At 39.3% G+C, this 22,001-nt stretch overlaps 1 protein-coding gene and 1 pseudogene across 1 annotated transcript in view; both read right to left on the reverse strand.

The window, feature by feature from the left end:
- The window catches only part of LOC134372498 (NXPE family member 3-like), a 33,425-nt pseudogene extending 31,375 nt beyond the window's left edge, over positions 1–2,050 (reverse strand).
- A 5,221-nt stretch (positions 2,051–7,271) lies between these two features.
- Positions 7,272–22,001, reverse strand: part of LOC134372499 (NXPE family member 3-like) — a 43,878-nt gene continuing 29,148 nt past the window's right edge. Inside the window, 1 exon segment of the mRNA XM_063089979.1 lies at positions 7,272–7,804. Coding sequence (XP_062946049.1) covers positions 7,272–7,804 — 533 coding nt within the window.

A 22,001-nucleotide genomic window follows, 5' to 3' on the forward strand; every position in this document is an offset into this window, starting at 1 on the left:
ATTGGTTAGAAGGGAAGTGGATTGAAAAGTGAAAGACGAGGAATAAATTTGGAAAGAATTCTTTCAATAGTCTTAGCTTGAAGGATTTCTCATTAGCCAAATGGAGAAACTTGAGAATCAAAATAAATAACAATAGTAATTGATTGTAGACCACAGAATAATGATTCCATATTGAAATAAATAAATGTGGGCAACAGGAAGAAAAGCTCTTCCTTACAGCAGAGAGCCAGCTAATAAATACACATAGAACAAATGCTAGATTGAGAATAATCACCATTTGCAACTATCAAAGTTATTCCTCTGATACTGATTTTAGGCAATAATCACCAATGGATGCTAAAACTGGTAGATAAAAGCTCTATAAGGAACACGTTGTTTACATACTCTCAAAAATCTCTCCGTAAATTACCTACTATTTGCAAAGGGAAGATAGGAACTTCATACTGGATAAACCTGGTAGACACCACTTCAGCCACATAATCAAAGTAACATCACCGATACTGGGGCAAACTGACGTCCTGTGCTTCCTGATGTGACGAAGTGAGAAGCACACTACCTCACTCCTATGGTGCCCTAGCCAAAAGTGCACAACTGGAAATTAATTGTTAGGGACATCAGAAAAACCTGAATTAGAGATTTTCTAAGTAAAAATTGGCATGTACACTTCAAAAAATTTATAGTCATGAAAGACAAGGAAAGACTGAAGAACAGATTAAAGGAGATTAGAGAGATACGGCAATTAAATGCAAAGCATGATCTTGGTTTGGATCCTAATCCAGGTAAAATATCTATAAAGAACATTACTGGAACAATTTATTAAATTTTAATATGAACTCTAGATAAGTTTAATTTGATATTAATTTTCCTGATCTTTATACTCTGGCTGTAAATCCTTATTCTTAGGAAATTCATCCCAAAGTGTTTAGAGAAAAAGAGGCATGATGTATGCAACTTCCTCTAAAATGGTTCGGGAAAAAAAATAAACACTCAAAGGAAGAATGAATGTTCTGGGCATGAGGTCAAGGACTTTGGGTTGGCTTCAGAGTAGGGTGACCAAATAGGAGCCAACCTTGTCATGGGAGAGAATCCCAATATCAGCATTTCACTTGTGTTTCTTAATCTGACAGATTTTATTGTTTTACATGATTCCATAAAAATATTATTATAAATTTTTACTACCAAATTGATATTTTTTTATTCGTGAACGTTAGGTCTTCCAACTGGAGTCACTTTACTTCTGACTGAAGTACATTTAAAAACTTTTTCTTTAATAAGAAGAATAATACAGAACTAAGAGAAAAAGAAAAATTTTTTTCCTTAGTAAAGACCTACTTTTAAAACGTCTATCAGTTTATGTTTATCTGAAATGTTTTAATTTTACCTTTTGTTGTAGAGTGATTTGTGTCCTCCCAAAATTCTTATGTTGATGCCTTGTAAGAAAAATCGAAAAAAGTATAGTCAGGACCTCTCACCTTGCATCTTTTACCAATGGGCAAGATTCAGCACATTCACTAGAAACAAGTTATAAACGTAATGTAACTGTGCATGTGTGCCCGTTTACTGATTCAGCATGATTGTTGTAATTATGCAATGCTTGGCTTGTGGCCGCTATTGTGACTAAAAGTATAAAGGTAACTGCTCTGAACTGCTGGTCAGAGGAGCATGGAAGGAGGGCAGAGCATGGACGGCCAGTGGAGGAGAGCCTGAGCTTGTGTCTGAGAATAAACTATGTCTGTGAAGCTCACAACTGAAGAATAAAGTATGTCTACTTGCATAAAGCTGCCAGGGTCTCCTTTCAATTACCTGACTCAGGACCCGCACAAGAATGGGCAGAAGGATCTGAGATTCCTGCCCGACAGTTGGCGTAGTCTGGCAGGATGAGCAGGTCAGGGAGCCACGAGCCCCTCAGGAGGGGGAGGAGATGTGGCTGCCCTTGAGCATGTGGTACCTGGGGCAGTGTTCCTTTGGACTTGGGCTCCACTGGAAATGTGGGACCAAGTGGACGGGTCCCCAAGAGCATGGAGAAAGCTCGCAAGGTGCTGGGCTCCATGGTGAAAGAGGAGGAGTCCTGGTGCACGGCTGGCCAGATGGACTGGCTGCTGCTCACTGCACTGCGAGCCAATATGGACCAGGCACTCCATGATGCAGCATGGCTTCAAGAGTTGAAACAAAAGGCAGGCCTGCTGGACACTGAAGTACAGTAATAGGTCACACCCATCCCTGAAGCCAAAAATGATGACGACCCTGAGTGTGAGTTGGGAGAACTTGTGCATCTCCTTTCATGACCTGTTGTGCATCAGAAAATGAACCCCTACTTGTTTGGCTCCTACTGTTGTGGGACCTAGAGGTGGATGGCAAATGTGCAGTGTGTGTTAGCATTGGTGGACACTGGCACAGAATGTAGCCTGATACACAGCAACCCTGATAAGTCTCCGGGGGCCACAGTGAATACTGATGGCTATGGAGGACAGAGTATCAAAATCAAACTGTGTCTTTGCCACTGGTCATTGGACGATTGCCCCCTTATGTATATACTGTGTATGTGTCCCCGGTGGCTGAATGTATCTTGGGTGTAGATGTGCTTTATGGTTTGCACCTGGAATCAACAGTTGGGGAATTCTGGCTACAAATATGAACAGTAAGGTGTTGTGGGAATATGTGAAAGAGTATTCCTTGCCGGGGGGACATGTGGAGATAAGTGTCACTATCTTTGAGTTAGAAAAGGTTTGCCTCATTTGTCCTGCACATAGTCTTTTTAATTAATTAATTTATTTGTTTGTTTGTTTATTTATTTATTTGTTTGTTTATTTATTATTATTATTTATTATTTATTTATTTAAAAGATGACTGGTAAGAGGTTCTGAACCCTTGACTTGGTGTTGTCAGCACCATGCTCTCCCAAGTGAGCTAACCGGCCATCCCTATTTAGGGATTCGAGCCCATGGCCTGGGTGTTATCAGCACCACACTCTCCCAAGTGAGCCACGTGCCAGCCCTTTACATATAGTCCTTTTAATGCTCCAGTGTGACCAGTGGAAAAACCTGGCGGTACTTGGTGAATGACTGCAGACTATCGGGAACTGAACAGTGTAGTGTCTCCTTTGCACATGGCTGTGCCTTCAGTTCACAGCCTGATGGATCAGCTAACATCCCAGGTTGGAACATGTCATTGTGTACCGGACCTTGCAAATGTTTTTGTTCCTCTCAGCTTACAGCCAACAACAGTTTGACTTTGCCTGGGAAGGAAGACAATAAACTTTTCAAGTGTTGCTCCAATGTTATCTGGATAGCCCAACTCTCTGTCATGGTCTGGTGGCTGGGGACCTAGCCAAGTGGACTAAGTCCAGCATGGTTACAATGGCTTCATTACACTGATGATGTTACTAACCTCTGATTCTCTTGCACGTTTAACCCAAGTGGCTCCAACACTGGTGGGCCATTTGGAACAATGTAGGTGGGCCATGAACAAAACCAAAGTGCAAGGACCTAGGCTGTCCATCAAATTCTTGGGAGTTGTTTGGTCGGGTAAGACACCTGAGTCATCCCATAAACCATTATAGATAAGATACAGGCACACCCTTGGCCCACATCAGGAGCTCAGTTACAACCTTATTTTGGAATTTGGGGTATTGGAGAGATTTTGTACCCCATATGGCCCAAGTGGCATGCCCACTATATGCATTAATAAAGAAAGGATCTCCTTGGGATTGGACTGAAGAGGTAGAACAAGCTTACCATGCTACTCAGAGGGCAATACAGCAAGTGTGGGCTTTGTAAGTGGCTGATCTCCTAAGCCTTTTGAATTAGATGTGCATATAATCCAAGAAGGGTTAGGGTGCAGTTGGTGCCAGAGACAGGACCAATTCTGAACACCTACAGGATTCTGGTCTAAGCTCTGGAAGGGTGCTGAAGTGCATTACTCTCCAAAAGAGAAACAGTTAGCAGCTGTGTATTCTGCCCTGATGGCCACTGAAGCTATTACAGGAACTGCCAAGGTCCTAGTAAGGACAACATACCCCATTCTAGGTTGGCTACTCACATGGACAACCACTTCTAAAACTGGGAACTCTATGTAAGTAGGGAGCATTTATAAAACAGAGAACTACTGTGTGTACAAGTCCTTTGTCTAATGAATTGCAATCTGTGTTAGGACCAGTATGGGAAGAAACTTTGACAGAAACTACACCCATGGAGGTTGAGACCACACCTTTCCATGAGGGGAAGTTGTAGCAGAGGATCCTGAACAATACCAATGCTGTCTTAGATCTTAGGTAGACATGGACTAAAACCTCCTCCAAGTGAGAAACCATTGAAAACAGAAACCATTGCATAGAAACAGAAATCATACACAATGAAAATTGTTATGCTTGATTGCTTTAATTGCTCATTTCAGCTTCTGTGACCTAGCTTGCTTTCTGTACCTGTAACCTAGCAACCTAGCTTGTTTTTTATACCTGTACAAACCCGTGTGCCAAAGGGATGTGGATTTTGCCTTTACAAACCCCACAAAACCAAGGCTCGGGACTGTTCTCCCAAAATACCTAGGGGAGGCATTCACCAGCCGGCTAATAAAGACTCTGTTAAAATTCTTAGTTAAGTGTTTGCCTCCTGTCCTGGGTGACAACCTCACAACAAAGGGACCTATTCTGGAGCAGGATTGGTATACAGATGGTTCTAGCATGGGACCCTCAGCATCGTGGACAGTGGTTGCCATCCAGCCCTTAACCAATACCTTGTGGTATAAGAATGGAATAAGGCAAAGCAGCCAGTGGAGCACTATGGATGGTGATAAAAAATGAGCAAGGGGCTTTAACCATCTGTACTGACAGCTGAGCTGTATTCTGGGGTTTGACCCTTTCAATCTCTACTTGAAAGTTATCAGTGGTGGCCTGTAGGTCACCAGCCCTTGTGGGGGCAAGCCATGTGGCACGAGTTATGGGAATTGGGACAGGAAAAGGAAGTAACTCTTTTCCATGTCACAGGACATTCCCCCTTAGCCAGTCTGGGCAATGATGAAGCTGATGCACTGGCTAAGGTAAGGTAGCTGGAGAGAGCTTGTATTTTAGTAGCATGTTGCTGCAGCCTATATTGCTGCTGTGGCCTATGGATGCAAGTGTCATCTACCCTCACTAAGGGAATATGCAGAAGATCAAATGTGTTGATTGTATGGCTAGTGACCCTGAAGGGGTGGACTGTAAGGAAAATAGAAAAAAGTATAGTAAGGATCTCTCACCTTGCATCTGTTACAAATGGGCAAGATCCAGCACATTCACTAGAAACAGTTAGAAGAGCAGTATAACTGCGCCTGTGTGCCCATTTACTGATTCAGCATGATTGTTGTAATTATGTAATGCTTGGCTTTTGGCTGCTATTGTGTACTAAAAGTATAAAGATCACTTCTCTGAACTACAGGTCGGCAGAGCCTGGGAGGTCAGCGGAGCATGGAAGGAGGGCAGAACATGGAGGGTCAGTGCAGCAGAGCCTGAGCTTCTGAGAATAAAGTAGGTCTTTGAAGCTCACATCAGAAGAATAAAGTATGTCTACGTTGCATAAAGCTGCCAGGGTCTTCTTTCAAGTACATGACTCAGGACTTGCACAGGAAGGGGCAGAAGGATCTGAGATTCCTGCCCAACATGCCTTAACCCCCAACTTGACAATGTTTGGAGGTAGGGCCTTTAAGGAGATAGTAAAGATAAAATAAAGTGCTGTATTATTTTTTCTAATTTGATCTTCTGTACGTCACTCTCCTTTTTCTGTCTATAAATCTGAGCTGAACACACTGCAGCTCCAGAGTCACTCTGAACCTTTTCTGCTCTGCTGGCTGCCTGATTAGTGAATTGTTCGTTGTGCAAATACTTTAAATTTAATTGATCTAAAGTTTTTCTTTTATCAAGATAAATGTAGGTTTCTCTAGAAATCATATATATTTGATTTTGTCAGATGTCTAGGACCACTTAACTTTGAACTAGAGACTTTTTGAGCTACACGGGTAGTATCAATTCAGGCTGAAAACCAGCATGAGAACCGGCTTACGGCTATAAAGTCTTAGTGGGCACTTCCCCACGTCTTCTGCACACCAAATTTCCCAAAGGTAGTTTTCTTTCTTCTCTCCTGGGTCTGAGAATATACTTCTGGATCACCCTTAGCCAGATGACATAGTCCTTTTGCAGGAGCCCACCACAGCAAATAGTCATTGACACTTAGCCATGGAAGAGCCATTTTGTAGAATACAGCTTTAAGCAGAAGTCTTAAAACAGAAGAAGCCTTTTTAAAACTTTAGCTCACGGCAGAGATCATGAAATAATGCTATGGACCTTGGTGCTCAGGAAGAGCAAAGATAATAAAAGCTAATCAGTAATGTGCAGAACTAACCATTCTTTCTTTGGAGTCACATCTGTCTGGACGAAGATGGCACCCACACCCCAATACAGATCCAGCCCTGAGATAAAGGAAGCCTGGAATCTGCAGGATTTCACGTAGCAGCTCTGTGCCCCTTTTGTTTCCCACACTCTTCCCTTTAAAAACCTTGCTGAGGCTCTCGAACCTCTGAGCCAGTTTCCAACTAAACTGTCTCCCAGGTTGTGCTTCCTGATAGTAAAGCTTATCAACATCAGACTCTCAAGTCCTTTATTCCAGGCAAAGGAGTGGCCATTTCTGATTTCCAGTTTCACTTTGAGATCCCAGTTTATCCAGGGCTCTCTTATTACACTTGCCTCTTTGGACAAACACTTGCACTTTGTCTTCTTTCCTTTTCAAAATAATAAAACAGAGACTAAAAAATTGAACACAAACCAATACATGTGATAAAGTTTCATAAAACGAAATATATACACGTACAAATGAGTACAATAAAACTGGACCAATCCAAGTAAGATTGGCAGATTGTATCGTTGTTACTATACTGTTGTGATATTGTACAGTAGTTCTGCAAGATGTTAACACTGGGAGAAACTGAGGAAAGGGTGCCAGAGAGCTCTCTGTATTATCCCTTACAACTGCATAATCTACAATTAAACCAATAAAATTTCCCTCCAAAAAAAGAATTAAAAAGGACGTATGTAAAATTATACATGTATCTGTTTGTTGCATAGAGAGATGTATGAAAGGATGGTCACCAATTGTTAGCAGTTGTTAACGCCCGGCTGGTAAGTCTTGGGGTAACTTCTCTGAATCATTGTTATTTCAGGGTCCCATCATTACCATGATCCTCTTCACAATTTTTATGGCTACATCCCGGGACTCAAGATCACAACTCTGGGCCCTCAGGAGCACTCAGGTGGGGCAGATGAAGGAGAGGAGTAAGTCCACTTCATTGCGGATGATGAGCGGCCCCGGGTGGATGTTGTCTGGCACGGCCAGGCTGGAGGTCATTTCCCAGGCATCCACAAAGGCCACACGGAGGTCAGCAAAGGCAGCTCTCAGGAGCCGGTTCAACTGGAGGGTGAACCAGTCGCTGCCATACACAGACTTGTAGCCAGTGTTGGCCAGTTTGATGACCACAAGAGTGCTGGGTTCCCGGGCCAGCAGGGCGGTCACGCCCGCCCGGATCCCTGCCAGTCGTCGCACAAAGATGGACGGAGGGAAGGTGGTGAAGTGAGCTCCCAGGCCCAGCACCACCACAGTGTGGGGGCCCCCGGCCAGGCCCCCCAGCTCCCGGGCCACAGAGTGCAGGGAGGCCACTGGTGTATGGACGGAGCGCAGGGGCCATCCGTGGGCTCGCCAGTGCAGCACTATGCCCCGAGAGGTCTCCACCGCCATCAGGGGCCCCGTCTGGTATGTGACATGTAGATCCACTGGCTTCAGAGCTGTTGAGAGGATAGAGGTCAGGAGGGATCAGGGGTTAACATAGGGCTGTACACCGTCCTGTTGGACAAATAAAAGTTTTACTCCCCACTTTGCTTTCCAGGACACCAGCATTCTGTCCCCAAACCCTAATGCCTCTCTCTCATGTTTTCAAGTTACCAAGGATCTCACTATTATCCATCCAAACTCCTTTTCCGTTTGCTTTAAACTCTTCTATGGCATTGACTTCCCTATGCTGGTTAACCGCTTTTGAAAACCTCCTTCATTTTGCCTTCCACACTGCATTATACCATTTTTCTACCTTCCTAGTGATTCTTTGCACAGTTATTTGCTTCATATTTTTTTAATTCCACCCTTTTTTCCCTTTTTTATTTGCTTCGTATTTTCTTTGCACTTTGTAAAGGAAGGCATTCCCGAAACTTCCATCATTGTCACCCACTTTTCTTAACCATCTATTTTGTTGGGAATTTATCCACTTCTACATCTACAGTTTTTGTCTTAGAGCTGATGGTTTTCCAATCTTCAATTCCACACTCCGAGTGCCCAATCAACATTTTTTTCTCTAATGTTTCACCATTGCCTTGAACTCAATATGCAGAAATGAATCTATCATCTCTGCACAAGTCTTGCTCTCTACTTCCAAAATTTCCCCCACTGCCTCACACCAGTCAGCTATCATCTCTGGTGACTTTCTATTGTTTTATTCTTTTTCCTCAGCTTTCCGTAAGGAAGCCCTTAGTCATATCTGATGCTTCTCTGTGTCTTAATATGAAGTCAGATCACTCATCAAGTTCTATTCATTTTTCATTTTTAAGGATTTCTATGTCCAGCTCTTGCATCCCACTTTACTTTGGGCTCTTAATAACTCTCAGCTACATTCACCTAACAATATTCAACAGGTGCAAATTGAGGTGTTGTCTATTTTACAGCCATTGTTCGGAGTACTTTTACATACAATGGTTAAAAAGAGACATAAGTCTTTACACTTCTGGACCTTTAAGTCTTTTGGGAGAGAGAGCTATTTTCTGATGCAGAAGGGAGGTGGGAAATTTTAAAGGATGGAAAGAAGGTTAGTGTTCTTAGAGCAAAATGAATGACATGAGATGAGGTTAGAGCTATACACAGAGTGAGATCATGCAGTACTTTTTAGATCATGTTAATAATTTTGATTTTTGTTTCAAGAAAACTTGGAGTTCATTGAACACAAGGATTATGATCCTATTTACTTTTTTTAAAAGCTCATGCTCCTTTGTGAAAACCTGGGATAAACAAAGGGGTGCTAAGAAGTGAAACGGGAAACCCAGTTTAAAGGACTTTGAAATAGGTTGGCCAATGGTCCAGGATAGGGAGTAGAAGTAGAGGGAAAAGGATGTGTTCCACATACATTTCTAATGCAATGTAGATAAGATTAGACCATTAATTGGTTGCTCGCATCAAAAAGCAGGAAGTGTCAATGAATCCCAGATTTCTGGTTTACGCAGATGGGAGATAATGACACTTAACGGAAGTCCGTTTCAGGAAGTCTGTATTATACCATACTGATAAGGAAGGAGAGTGGTCCAGAGGTCAGAATTGTATTAAATATGTGGATATTTGAGAGGCATCCATATGGAGATATTAAGTTGGCAGCTGGATTCAGAAGAGAGGTCTGGGCCAGAAAGACAAATTTGAGATTCATTATAATTACAAATGTTATCAAAGCCATAGGAATGGGCAAGAACACTTGGGAAGATCATAATGAGGGAGTAGAGTAGAGGGTCCAGGATTAACTTCAAAGAACTTCATTATTTGGAGGTGGGGTAGATGATGAAGTGACTGAGAGTGAAAGACCAGAAAAATAAGAGGAAACCAGGTGTAAGTGGCCAAAAAAAAAATGTTTCTATTTGAATGAGTTAGATTTCTTACCTATTCAATTGAGAAAGAAATGCAAGCTTTAAACAACATAGTCTGTTGAAGCTATGAGGAAACACACTCCCTGATATATTGCTGTTGAAAGTGTGAAATGTGGAATTTGGAAAATATCAAACAAATTTACATTTGCATTTGACACATACAACTACTAGGAGTCTTAGTTATAGGCTCACCTGAACAAATTGCAAATATCACATTTACAAGTTTATTCACAGTGGCATTGTTTGTATAGCAAACATTTGAACAGCACCAGGTGTCCAGCAATAAGGGACATCCATACAATAAGTCTTGTATAGCCATGAAAAGGAATGTGCTAAGATCCAACAATATGCTGCCTACAAGTGACCAGTTTTAGACTTTAGGACACAGATAGACTGAAAGTCAAGGGATGGAAAAAGATATTTCATGCAAGTGGTAACCAAAAGAGAACAATGGTGGCTATACTTATATCAGACAGAATGAACTTTTGTCAAAATATGTTATGAGAGAAAAAGAAGCTCACTATATGATATTGAAGTGGTCAATTCATCAAGAGTACATAAAATCATAAATGTATATGCACCCAACATTGGAGCACATAACTGTTTAAAGTAAATGTTAACAGAACTGAAGTGAGAAACTGACAGCAATACAATAATATTTGGGAACTGCAATACCCCACTTTCAATAATACATGGATTATCCAGAGAGAAAATCTATTTGGAAGCACCAGATTTGAATAGCAGCCTAGACAAAAGGCACCTAACAGACATATACAGAACATTTCATCCAACAGTAGTAGAGCACATATTCTCCTCAAGCACACAAGAACATTCTCCAGGATAGATCATATGTTGAGTCACAAAACAAGTCTTAACAAATTTAAGAAGATGGAATTATCTCAAGTATCTTTTCTGACCACCATTGGTAAAAAACTAAAAATCAATAATAGGAGAAATTTTGGAAAATTTATAAATATGTGGAAATTAAACAACACATTCCTGAACAACCAGTTGGTAAAAGAAAAAGTCAAAGGAAAATCAAAAAGCATCTTGAAACAAAGGAAAATGGAAACACAACATACCAAAACTTACGTGATTCAGCAAAAGCAGTGCTGAGGGAAATTTATGCAGATAAACACCTACATTAAGAAAAAAGACACATCTCAAATAAACAATCTAATTTCACACCACAAAGAACTAGACAAAGAGCAAACTAAATTAAACCCAAAGTCAGCAAAGGAAACAAATAATAAAGATTAGAACAGAGATAAATAAAAGAGAGACTAGAAAGGCTGTGAATGGCTCAATGAAACTGAGTGGTTTTTGCATGATCAACAAAACCAAAAGACCTTTAGCTAGACTAGCCAGGGAAAAAGAGGACTCAAATAAATAAAATTATAAATGAGAGAGGAAACATTACAACTGATACCACAAAAGGCAAAAAAGATCATGAGACTACTTTGAACAATTATATGCCAACAACTGGAAAACTTAGAAGAAAAGGATAAATTCCTAGAAACAGAAAACCTACCAAGATTGAATGATGAAGAAATAGAAACTCCGAACAGACCATTCATGAGTAAAGAGATTGGATCAGCTATCAAAAATTTCCCAACACAGAAAATCCCAGGACCAGATGGCTTCATGAATGAATTCTACCACACATTTAAAGAAGAATTAAGGCCAATATTTTTCAAACTCTTCCAAAAAATGAAAAAACTTCCAAACTCATTTTACAAGGCCAGAATTATCCTCATATGAGAACCACATGAGGTTGCTACCAGAAAAGAAAATTACAGGTCAATAACCCTGATGAACACAGATGCACATATCCTTAACAAAATACTGGCAAACTGAATTCAACGGCACATTAAAAGGATCATACACCATGATCAAGTGGGATTGACCCCTAGGATATGAGGATGGTCCAACAGGTGCAAATTGAAAAATCTATGTATCGGGCCGAGCCTGTGGCGCACTCGGTAGAGTGCGGCGCTGGGAGCGCCGCGACGCTCCCGCCGCGGGTTCGGATCCTATATAGGAATGACCGGTGCACTCACTGGCTGAGTGCCTGTCACGAAAAACCAACAACAACAACAACAAAAAAAAAAAGAAAAAAAAAGAAAAATCTATGTATCATATTAACAGAATGAAGGGTAAAAATATCATAAAATCATCTCAATAAATGCAAAAAAGCATCTGATAGAATTCAACACCCTTTTATGACAAAAAACTTCTAACAAATTCAGTATAGAAGGAATGAGCCTCAACAGAATAAAGGTCATGTATGACAAACCCACACTAACATAATACTCAACCATGAGAAGCTGTAAGCTTTTCTTTTAACATCAGGAACAAGACAAGGGTGCCCACTCTTGCTACTTCTATTCAACATAGTACTGGAAATCCTAGCAAGAGTGAGTAAGCAAGAAACAGAAATAAAGGCATCCAAATTGGAAAGGAGGAAGTTAAACTGTCTCTATTTGAAGATGACATGAAAAGTATATATATATACACATACATATAAAAATATAAAATAACTAATAAACAAATTCAGAAAAGTTCCAAGACACAAAATCAACATCCAAAATTCAGTTGCATTTCTGTACACTATCTAAAAAATAAATTAAGAAAATGATCCCAGCCCACAATCTTAGCAGCTGCCAAAGTGGGCCAAGACCCATGAAGTGCCACGGCTTAGTCTAAGGCCAAGAGGGAAGCACCTACAGTCACAGCAGCTGACGAGGTGAGCCAAAACCAGACCCATGTGGCACCAGGGTCCAGTCTGAGGCCCTGGTTGGGGGGGAAGGGAGTATACACAGCCCAGCAGGCCCCAAGGTGAGCCAAGGCCTGCACAGCACCAGGGACTCAGTCTACAGCCATGGAAAGCTGAAATAGGAGCCAAGGTGGTGTAATATAGATATTGCCACAACTTTTGTCAGCACAAGGACAGTTCACCACCACAGTAGCAGCCAGGGCCACTCTACAGGCATCTGGCTACTCACTTGACTACATTGATATAAGAAGAGTCACCCATAGAGCCTGCAAATAGAGGAGGAAATCTTTATTCTTATAGCCAGCCCCAGAGTAACAGAAGGAGCAAGTTCTCTACCAGATGACCAAACATCAATGAAAAAATACTAGAACTACAAATAAGCAAGAAGATATGACACCACCAAAGGAATACAGTAATGCTCAAATTCCAGACCCATAGAACAGGAAATCCTTGAAATGTCTCAAAAGAAATTCTGACGAATGATCTTAAGAAAGCTTGAAGAAATAAAAGAAGACTCAATTAAAGAACAAAAGGAAACAAGAAAAAATATCCAGAATATGAAGAGGCAAATTTACACAGAGATTAATACCTTAAAAAAGAGTGCAACAGAACTCCTAGACATGAAAATTTCATTCATTGAAATAAAAGACACAACAGAGAGTTTGAGCAGGAGGCTAGAGCAAGAAGTAGAAGGAATTACAGATCTCAAAGATAGTCTTTTCATAATAACCCCGCAGACAAAAAAAAAGGAACAAAGAATTAAAAATAATGAAGAAAATCTAAGAGAGAGAGCAGATAACCTCAAGTGCTCTAACATTCGAATTGTGGGTATTCCAGAAGGGGAGGAGAAAGGAAAAGGTATTGAAAACCTATTCAAGGAAATAAAACCAGAAAACTTCCCAGGTGTCGGGAAAGATGCAGACCTTCAGATCCAGGAAGCTCAAAGGTCCCCAAACAGATTCAATCCAATAAGATCCTCTCCAAGACACATTATAGTCAGATCTGCAAAGCTCAGGGACAAAGAGAGAATTCTAAAAGTAGCAAGAAAAAAGTGTCAAGTCACCTATAAGGGAATCTTCATCAGACTAACAGCAGACTTCTCAACTGAAACCCTACAAGCCAGAAGAAAGTGGAATTATATATTCAAAATACAAAAGGAAAAAAATTGCCAGCCAAGAATTCATTACCCAGCAAGGCTCTCTTTCAGAAATGAGGGAGAAATCGTGTATTTCCCAGATAAACAAAAATTGTGAAAGATCACCAGCAGATGACCAGCCCTGCAAGAAATTCTCAAGGGAGTCCTGCCTCTGGAATCTGAATAATGATGATCACTATCACAGGTACACAAGAAAGAGCAAAACCAGCCATTGAAACAAAAATGCCAGTGAGAAAGAGTAGGAGGCTAAATCATGCCACCTCAAATTTCCAACTAACAATGAAGAAGAGAAATAAAAGGGGAAGTAATGATCAAAAGGTATTTAAAACATCAAAACAAAAAGCAATTAAATGACAGGAATTAAGAAATACCTGCCAATAACTACCCTAAATGTGAATGGATTAACCTCCAAGTTCAAAAGGCACAGGTTGACTGATTGGATTACAAAGCTAGACCCAAGTATGTGCTGTCTTCAAGAGACCCACCTCACCTATAGAGACACACACAGACTAAAAGTGAAGGGATGGAAAAAGATATGCCATGCAAATGGAGAGTGAAAATGATCAGGAGTAGTGATTCTTATATCAGATAAAATAGACTTTAAACCAAAAAACAAAAAGAGACTAAGAAGGCCACTACATAATGATAAAAGGATCTATCTGCCTAGAAGACATAACAATCTAAACACATATGCACCCAATACTGGAGCACCCAGAGATGTAAAGCAAACTCTTAGACCTCAAGAAAGAAATGGGCCATAATATGATGATAGCGGGTGAACTGAACATCCTCTCTCAGTATAGGACAGATCTTCCAGGCAACAAATCAACAAAGAGACACAGGATTTAAACTGTACCTTAGACCAGCAGGAACTGGCAGATATACACAGAACATTCCACCCAACATCTAAAGAATATACTTTCTTTTCATCAGCACATGGAACATTATCCATGATAGACCACACATTAGGTCGCAAATCTAAATTCAGCAGATTTGTAAAACTTGAAATCATTCCAAGTATCTTTTCAGACCACAATGGACTAAAACTGGAAATCAATAACAAGCAAAACACTCGAAACTCTACAACTACATGGAAACTAAACAATAGGCTCCTGCATGACCTATGGGCCCAAGAAGAAATTAAACAGGAAATCAAAAAAATTCTTGAAACCAATGAAAATAAAGGTACATAATACTGAAACTAATGGGATACTACAAAAGCAGTACTAAGAGGCAAATTTATTGCAAGAAATGCTTATATCAAAAGAATGGAAAGACTTCAAATAAATGACCTAACACTAAGCCTCAAAAAACTGGAAAAACAACAGCAATCCAATCCTAAAGTAGGAGATGGAAAGAAATAATGAAGATCAGAGCAGAACTAAATGAAATAGAGACCCCAAAAATGACAGAAAAGATCAACAAAACAAAAAGTTGGTTTTTCAAGAAGATAAATAAAATAGATAAGCCATTAGCTAGGTTAACAAAAAAAATAACAGAGAAGACCCAAATAACAAAAATCAGAAATGAAAAGGGAGACATTACAACCAATGCCACAGAAATACAAAGAATCATTAGAGACTATTATAAACAACTGTATGACAACAAATATGAAAACCTGGAAGACATGGATAAGTTTCTGGAAACATAAACTCCCCAGATTGAACCAAGAAGAGATAGAAAATCTGAGCAGACCAATAACAAGCAATGAGATTGAAACAGTAATCAGTAATCTTCCAACAAAAAAAAGCCCAAGACAAGATGGCTTTACAGCTAATTCTACCAAACCTTTAATGGGGAATTAATATCAATTCTCCTCAAACTATTCCAAAAAATTGAAATAGGAGCCATTCTCCCAAACTCATTCTATGAGGCCAACATTACTCTGATACCAAAACCAGATAAAGACACAATAAAAAAAGAAAATTACAGGACAAGATCCTTGATAAACATAGATGCAAAAATCCTCAACCAAATATTAGCAATCAGAATACAGCAGCACATCAAAAAAATTATACACCATGATCAACTGGGATTCATCCCAGGGATGCCAGGATGGTTCAACATATGAAAGTCAATAAATGAGATACACCACGTCAAAAAACTCAAAGACAAAGACCATATGATTGTCTCAATAGATACTGAAAAACATTTGACAAAATTCAACATCCCTTTATGATAAAGACTCTCAACTAATTAGGTATAGAAGGAAAGTATATCAACACAATAAAAGCCTTCTATGACAAGCCCATTGCCAGTATCATTCTAAATGGGAAAAAACTGAAGGCTTTAAGAACAGGAACAAGACAAGGATGCCAACTCTCATCACTTCTATTTAACATAGTACTGGAGGTACTAGCCAGAGCAATCAGGCAAGAGAAAGAAATAAAGGGCATCCAGATGGGAAAAGGTGAACTCAAACTGTCCTTATTTGCAGATGATATGATACTATATATAGAAAAACCTAAAGACTCTATCAAAAAACACCTAGAGCTGGTTAATAATTTCAGTAACATTGCAGCATGCAAAATAAATGGCCCCAAATCAGTTGCATTTATATTCTCCAATAATGAGCTAACAGAAAGAGAAATCAAGAAGATAAGCCCATTTACAACAGTCACACAAACACACACAAAAATACCTAGGAATCAATTTAACTGAGGCAGTGAAAGATCTCTACAATGAGAACTAGAAGCCACTGTTGAAAGAAACTAAAGAAGACACAAAAAGATGGAAATACATTCCAAGCTCTCGGGTTGGAATTACTAACATTGTGAAAATGTCTATACTACCCAAAGCAATTTACAGATTCAATGCAATCCCCATCAAAATACCAATGACATTCTTCACAGAAATGGAAAAAACAATCTCAACATTCATATGGAACAGCAAAAGACCCCAAGTAGCCAAAGCGATAACAAGCAAAAAAAAATAAAGCCAGAGGCATAACATTACCTGACTTCAAATTATACTACAAAGCTATAGTAACCCAAACAGCATGGTACTGGCATAAAAATAGACACACAGACCAGTGGGGCAGAATAGAGAACCCAGAAATCACCTCTCAAGCTTACATTCATCTGATATTTGGCAAAGGCAACAAAAACATACCTTGGAGAAAAGACTGCCTCTTCAATAAGCAGTGCTGGGAAAATTAGATATCCATATGCAGAAGAACGTGACTAGACATACACCTCTCACCATATACTACAATCAACTCAAAATGGATTAAAGACTTAAGTATAAGATCTGAAACTGTAAATTTACTAAGGTAAAATAGAGGTAAAACACTTCAGGAACTAGGTCTGGGTACAGGCTTTATGAACATGAGCCCCAAAGCACAAACACCAAAAGAAAAAATAAACAAATGGGACTGTATCAAACTCAAAAACTTCTGCACCACAAAAGAAACAATCCACAGAGTGAAATGACAACCTACAGGGTGGTAGAAATTTTTGCTAACTTTTTGAACATTAATGGTGTTAAAAAGAATTCCACCTATTGTCTGTATTTCCTGAAAATTAGTATTTAGATCTTGAATAGTATTTAGTATTTAGATCTTCCAGTTTGGGGGTCAGTGCTTCATAGGTGATGATTGTGTAGGGCCGCCCGTGGCTCACTCGGTAGAGTGCGGTGCTGATAACACCAAGGCCACAGGTTCGGATCCTATATAGGGATGGCCGGTTTGCTCACTGGCTGAGCGTGGTGCTGACATAGGTGATGATTGTGTACTTCCATTGGGATTACATAATGTCTAGGTATCTCTACTTTTTGAGATATGAGCATCCATCGATAATTATTACCTAGATCTATTAATTCACTGGGTGCTACAAAATGGTGATATTCTAGTGTTAATCCTCCTTCTTTATTAGATGGAATATTTGTATAAAGCGAAATTTCCCCTCACCAATCATTTGGTTATATAAGAAAGACAGGATAAAGGTTTTTCTCCCTCTATTTAACAATTTTTGAAATAACAAGTTGATTGCCTAAAATTTACCAAAATGTTATTGTTATAAATTTGAGGATTTAATCATGTCCATTGTGTTTCAATCCACTGCAGTTACTATCTGTATTGATGTTGACAATCTTCTGGTTTTTGTTTTTTGTTTTGGGGGGGTTCTTTCTTCTTTTCTCTAGTGCAAATCTCTTCGAGGCAGCTTTTAAGTTCTTTTAACACAACCTTTGTCACCTATGAAGTTCAAGGGATCTTTAACTTCATTCAGTGGTTTCATTGTTACTTGTAATAGTGGTTTGTTACTTTGAAATTACTTCTTTTTAAAAATATGGCCAGGTACAGCAATTAAGTAATTGTGTTCATACTGTTACATTTTCAGTGTGAGAGAAATGAGACTCAAATATAAATTCAAATAAATAAATACAGACACTAATTTTAAAGTAACTTAGAAATGTCAATATGAATTCATGATTTTTAGTTTATGTACCTATCTAACTGTCATTTATCCATATCTTCCATCTGCTCAATGGCCTAGAAGCAATGTTACTTGATAACAATGAGCACTCACAGTGTCCAGATATTCATCTCTAATTCCCCACAAATTCTTGGAGAACCAACAAATTCCAAGTCTGGGGCAAAACAGGTACAAAGTGAGCCTGGGACACCTTGTGCCAGAAGTCAAGGAGGTTTCCTAATGTTGGATATATATCAAAAAGGACACAGAAGCCAACTTGGCAAAAATTGTGAAAATTGGAATATTAGAGAAAACACTGATTATACTAATTTAATTACACCAAATATATAACAATCCATGTGCTCATAATGACAGTCAGAAAAAGACAAAATCATTTGTCACCATTTGAAGCAACTGATAAGCCAGCTCTTTCCTTTGTAAGTTGGTAATTAAAGGGAAATAACTGAATGTTTTCCTTGCTTCCAGGAGGAACTTTGCTTCAAGCTAAGCTTTTAGCCCCAATCTATGAAAGAAAGCACAATTTTACAAAAGAAGGCAAGCTAATAAATGTAGAAGGAACAAAATACTTAGAAAAATCAACATTTTGTTATCTTTATAAAGTGATTGATTCAGGCCATAATTATCACTTGTGTTAAAATAATAAGGCACATGGTTAATGGGGATTATTTTAGAGTTAATGTTTGTGACCAAAAAATACCACATAGATTCCTCTCTGGTCTCAAGGGATAAAACAGAAGCGCACCATGAAGTGACCAGGATTTTATCCCCTGATCCAGTCACTATTATCATCACTAATGATAGACAATCAGGCGCCACACATCTCCCAATGCCTTGCAAATAGAATTTACAGCATCACTTATGCTATAGCTTAAATTAAGTCTATCTAAATTACAGGATACAGGAAATACAAGAAATAGAGGACAAACTAACTTTCCCCATAAGGAAGCAATCAGAAAAATGCAGAAGGTGGAACATTTGACAAGACAACTAGTCCTGCCACCTCCATAGATAAGAGTAAAGAAAAGAATGAACTAGTCTCTATTTAAAGAAAACAAGGGGCAAAACAACCAGGTCCTGGAATGGATCTGGGCTTCGAAAAAACAATTCTGTCTTTCATATTTACCCAAAGGAGTTTAAAATTTATGTGTGTAAACCTAGGGCTGGGTCTGGAGCTCACAGACCTCCTCAAGCCCATTGTCCAGACTGGGTCACAAACCCTTCATATGCAGGTCTACCAGCTAGGTAACAGGAGAAAGGTCCTTAGAGATCGAGGTAAAGAGATAAGAAGCTTTATTCAGCACACAGGCATTTAAGAGCTAGGCAGTCCTAAGAAAAACTGAGCAGCTGCCAGCAAAGTAAACATGCTCTATTTTTAGACACAAGCTCTGCAGACCAGTAGTTCAGAGCCACTGCCTGGCACACTGAAGAACACACAAGAATAGCAACAAGCTAAAAATACAGGGCATACATGCCCACTAACTCCACCCCTACACAATTTGTTTCCAAAAAATGTGCTGCACCACCCCCAACTGGACCTGATGCGAGGGGGCCTGACCAAGCTACTCTATTTTCCTCCCAATGTGCACACAAAAACCTGCACTTGGATGTTTATACCAGCTTTATTCATAACTGCCAAAACTTGCAAACAACCAAGATGTCCTTCAATAGGTGAATGGATAAACAAAATGTGGTACATCCAGACAACATAATATTATTCAGGGCTAAAAACAAATGAGCCACCAACCCATGAAAAAAACATAGAGGAGCATTCAATATATATTATTATGCAAAACAAGTCAATCTGAAAAGGCTGCATATTGTATGATTCCACCTGTATGACATTCTGGAAAAGGCAAAACTATGGAGACAGTAAAAAGATCACTTCGGGGAAAGGGAAGGGACAACAAGGGGAGCACAGAGGATTTTTAGAGCAGTGAAAATACTTTGTATGATACTGTAATGGCAGATCCATGTCACTATCCATTTATCCAAACCCATAGAGTGCAAAACACCGAGAGTGAACCCTAATGTAAACTATGAATTCTGGATGATTATGAAGGCTGATAACAATGTGGCAATGTAAGTTCATCAGTTGTAACAAATATACCACTCTTATGGGGTACGCTTTTAATGCGGGAGGCTACGCATGTGTGGGGCAGGGGGTGTATGGGAAATCTCTGCACTTTCCTCTCAATTTTGCTGTGAACCTAAAGTTGCTCTTAAAAAAATACCTCTTTTTTAAAAAACAATTCTATAGGTTGTTGAGGGACAACTAAGGACATTTGTTTATGAATTGGATATTAGATTTAAGTAATTATTATTCACTTTCTTAGGTATGATCATCTTATTTTGGTTATATGTAAAAAAGACATTATTCTTTTAAAAATTTGGACAAGAATATTTAGGGAGAACCATCATGATGTCTGTTATTCACTCTCACACACTTAAGCACATGAAAATGAAGTAAGAGGCAACATGATTATATGCTGACTGGAATGGGATGGAAATAACTGTTGAGATAGAAGATGATTTAGGAAGGAGAGAGGGAAGTTGTTAAAGACACGTACTTGAATAGGTAATAGGGAGTGAGATCTAGTGTCTAAGTGGGAGGGCTGTTTGTAGATAAGAAAATGGAGAGTTGATTTCCAGAAACAGGTGGGAAAACAGAGTAAACAACTGTTGCAGATGCTGGTAGGTGAGAAAATTTGGTGGTGAAAGTCTGTGGAATTTCACCTCCAATTCCTTAGTTTGGTTCAAGAAAATAGAGTGGCAAAGTAGGACTAGGATAGTGGCTCTCAGACTTCAGAAGGCAGCAGCATTCCCTGGAGGAGGGCTTGTCAAAACAGGCTGCTGGGGAACAGACTGTCTTTTGAACAAAAGGTGCTGGGAAAACTGGATATCCACACGCAAGAGAGTGAAATTGAATCTTTATCTTACACCATATACAAAAATCAACTCAAAATGGATTAAAGACCTAAATGTAAGATCTGAAACCATAAAACTCCTGGAAGAAAACAGGGAAAAAACTCTTTGACAATGATCTCGCCAATGATTTTTTGGATAGGACACAGAAAGCACAGGCAACAAAAGTAAGCATAAAGTGGGACTACATCAAATAAAAAAGCTTCTGCACAACAAAAGAAATAATCAACAAAACAAGAACATGATCTACAGAATGAGAGAAAATGTTTGCAAAGCATACATCTGTTAAGGCGCTAATATCTAAAATATATAAGAGTGTTAAACAATTCATAGCCAAAAAAATGAAATTAAATAAACCCATTCAGAGATAGACAAAGGACCTGAACTCATTCTTCTCCAAAAAAGACACAAAAATGGCCAAAAGGATGTGAAAAGATGCTCAACATCACCAATCATCAGAGATATGAAAATCAAAACCACAATGAGATGTCACCTCACACCTGTTAGGAAGGCACTTATCAAAATGACAAGAGATAGCAAGTGTGGGCAAGGCTGCAGAGAAGAGGGAACCCAAGTACACTGTTGGTGGGAGTGTAGATTGGTGCAGACTTCATGGGAAAAAGTATGGAGATTCTTAAAGAAATTAAAAATAGATCTACCATATGACCCAGCAATCCCTATTCTGGGTACATATCAAAGAGAAGTGAAGTGACCACTTCCTAAAGATATCTGCACTCCCATTTTTATTTTGGCATTATTCACAATAGCCAAGAAATGGAAACAAGGGGCGTGTTCATCAAAAGATGAATGGATAAAGACGTACGATGGAATATTATCCAGCCTTAAAGAAGAAAGAAATCCTGCCTTTTGGGACAACATAGCTGAACCTAGCGGACATTATCCTAAGTGAAATAATCCAGACACAGAAAGACAAATATTACATTATCTCACCTATATGTGGACACTTAAGATAAAACAAAAAACGAACACATAGAAACAGAGTAGAATAGTGGTTGCCAT

This window comes from Cynocephalus volans, chromosome 3, assembly GCF_027409185.1.
Source record: "Cynocephalus volans isolate mCynVol1 chromosome 3, mCynVol1.pri, whole genome shotgun sequence".
Taxonomy (NCBI): Eukaryota; Metazoa; Chordata; class Mammalia; order Dermoptera; family Cynocephalidae; genus Cynocephalus; species Cynocephalus volans.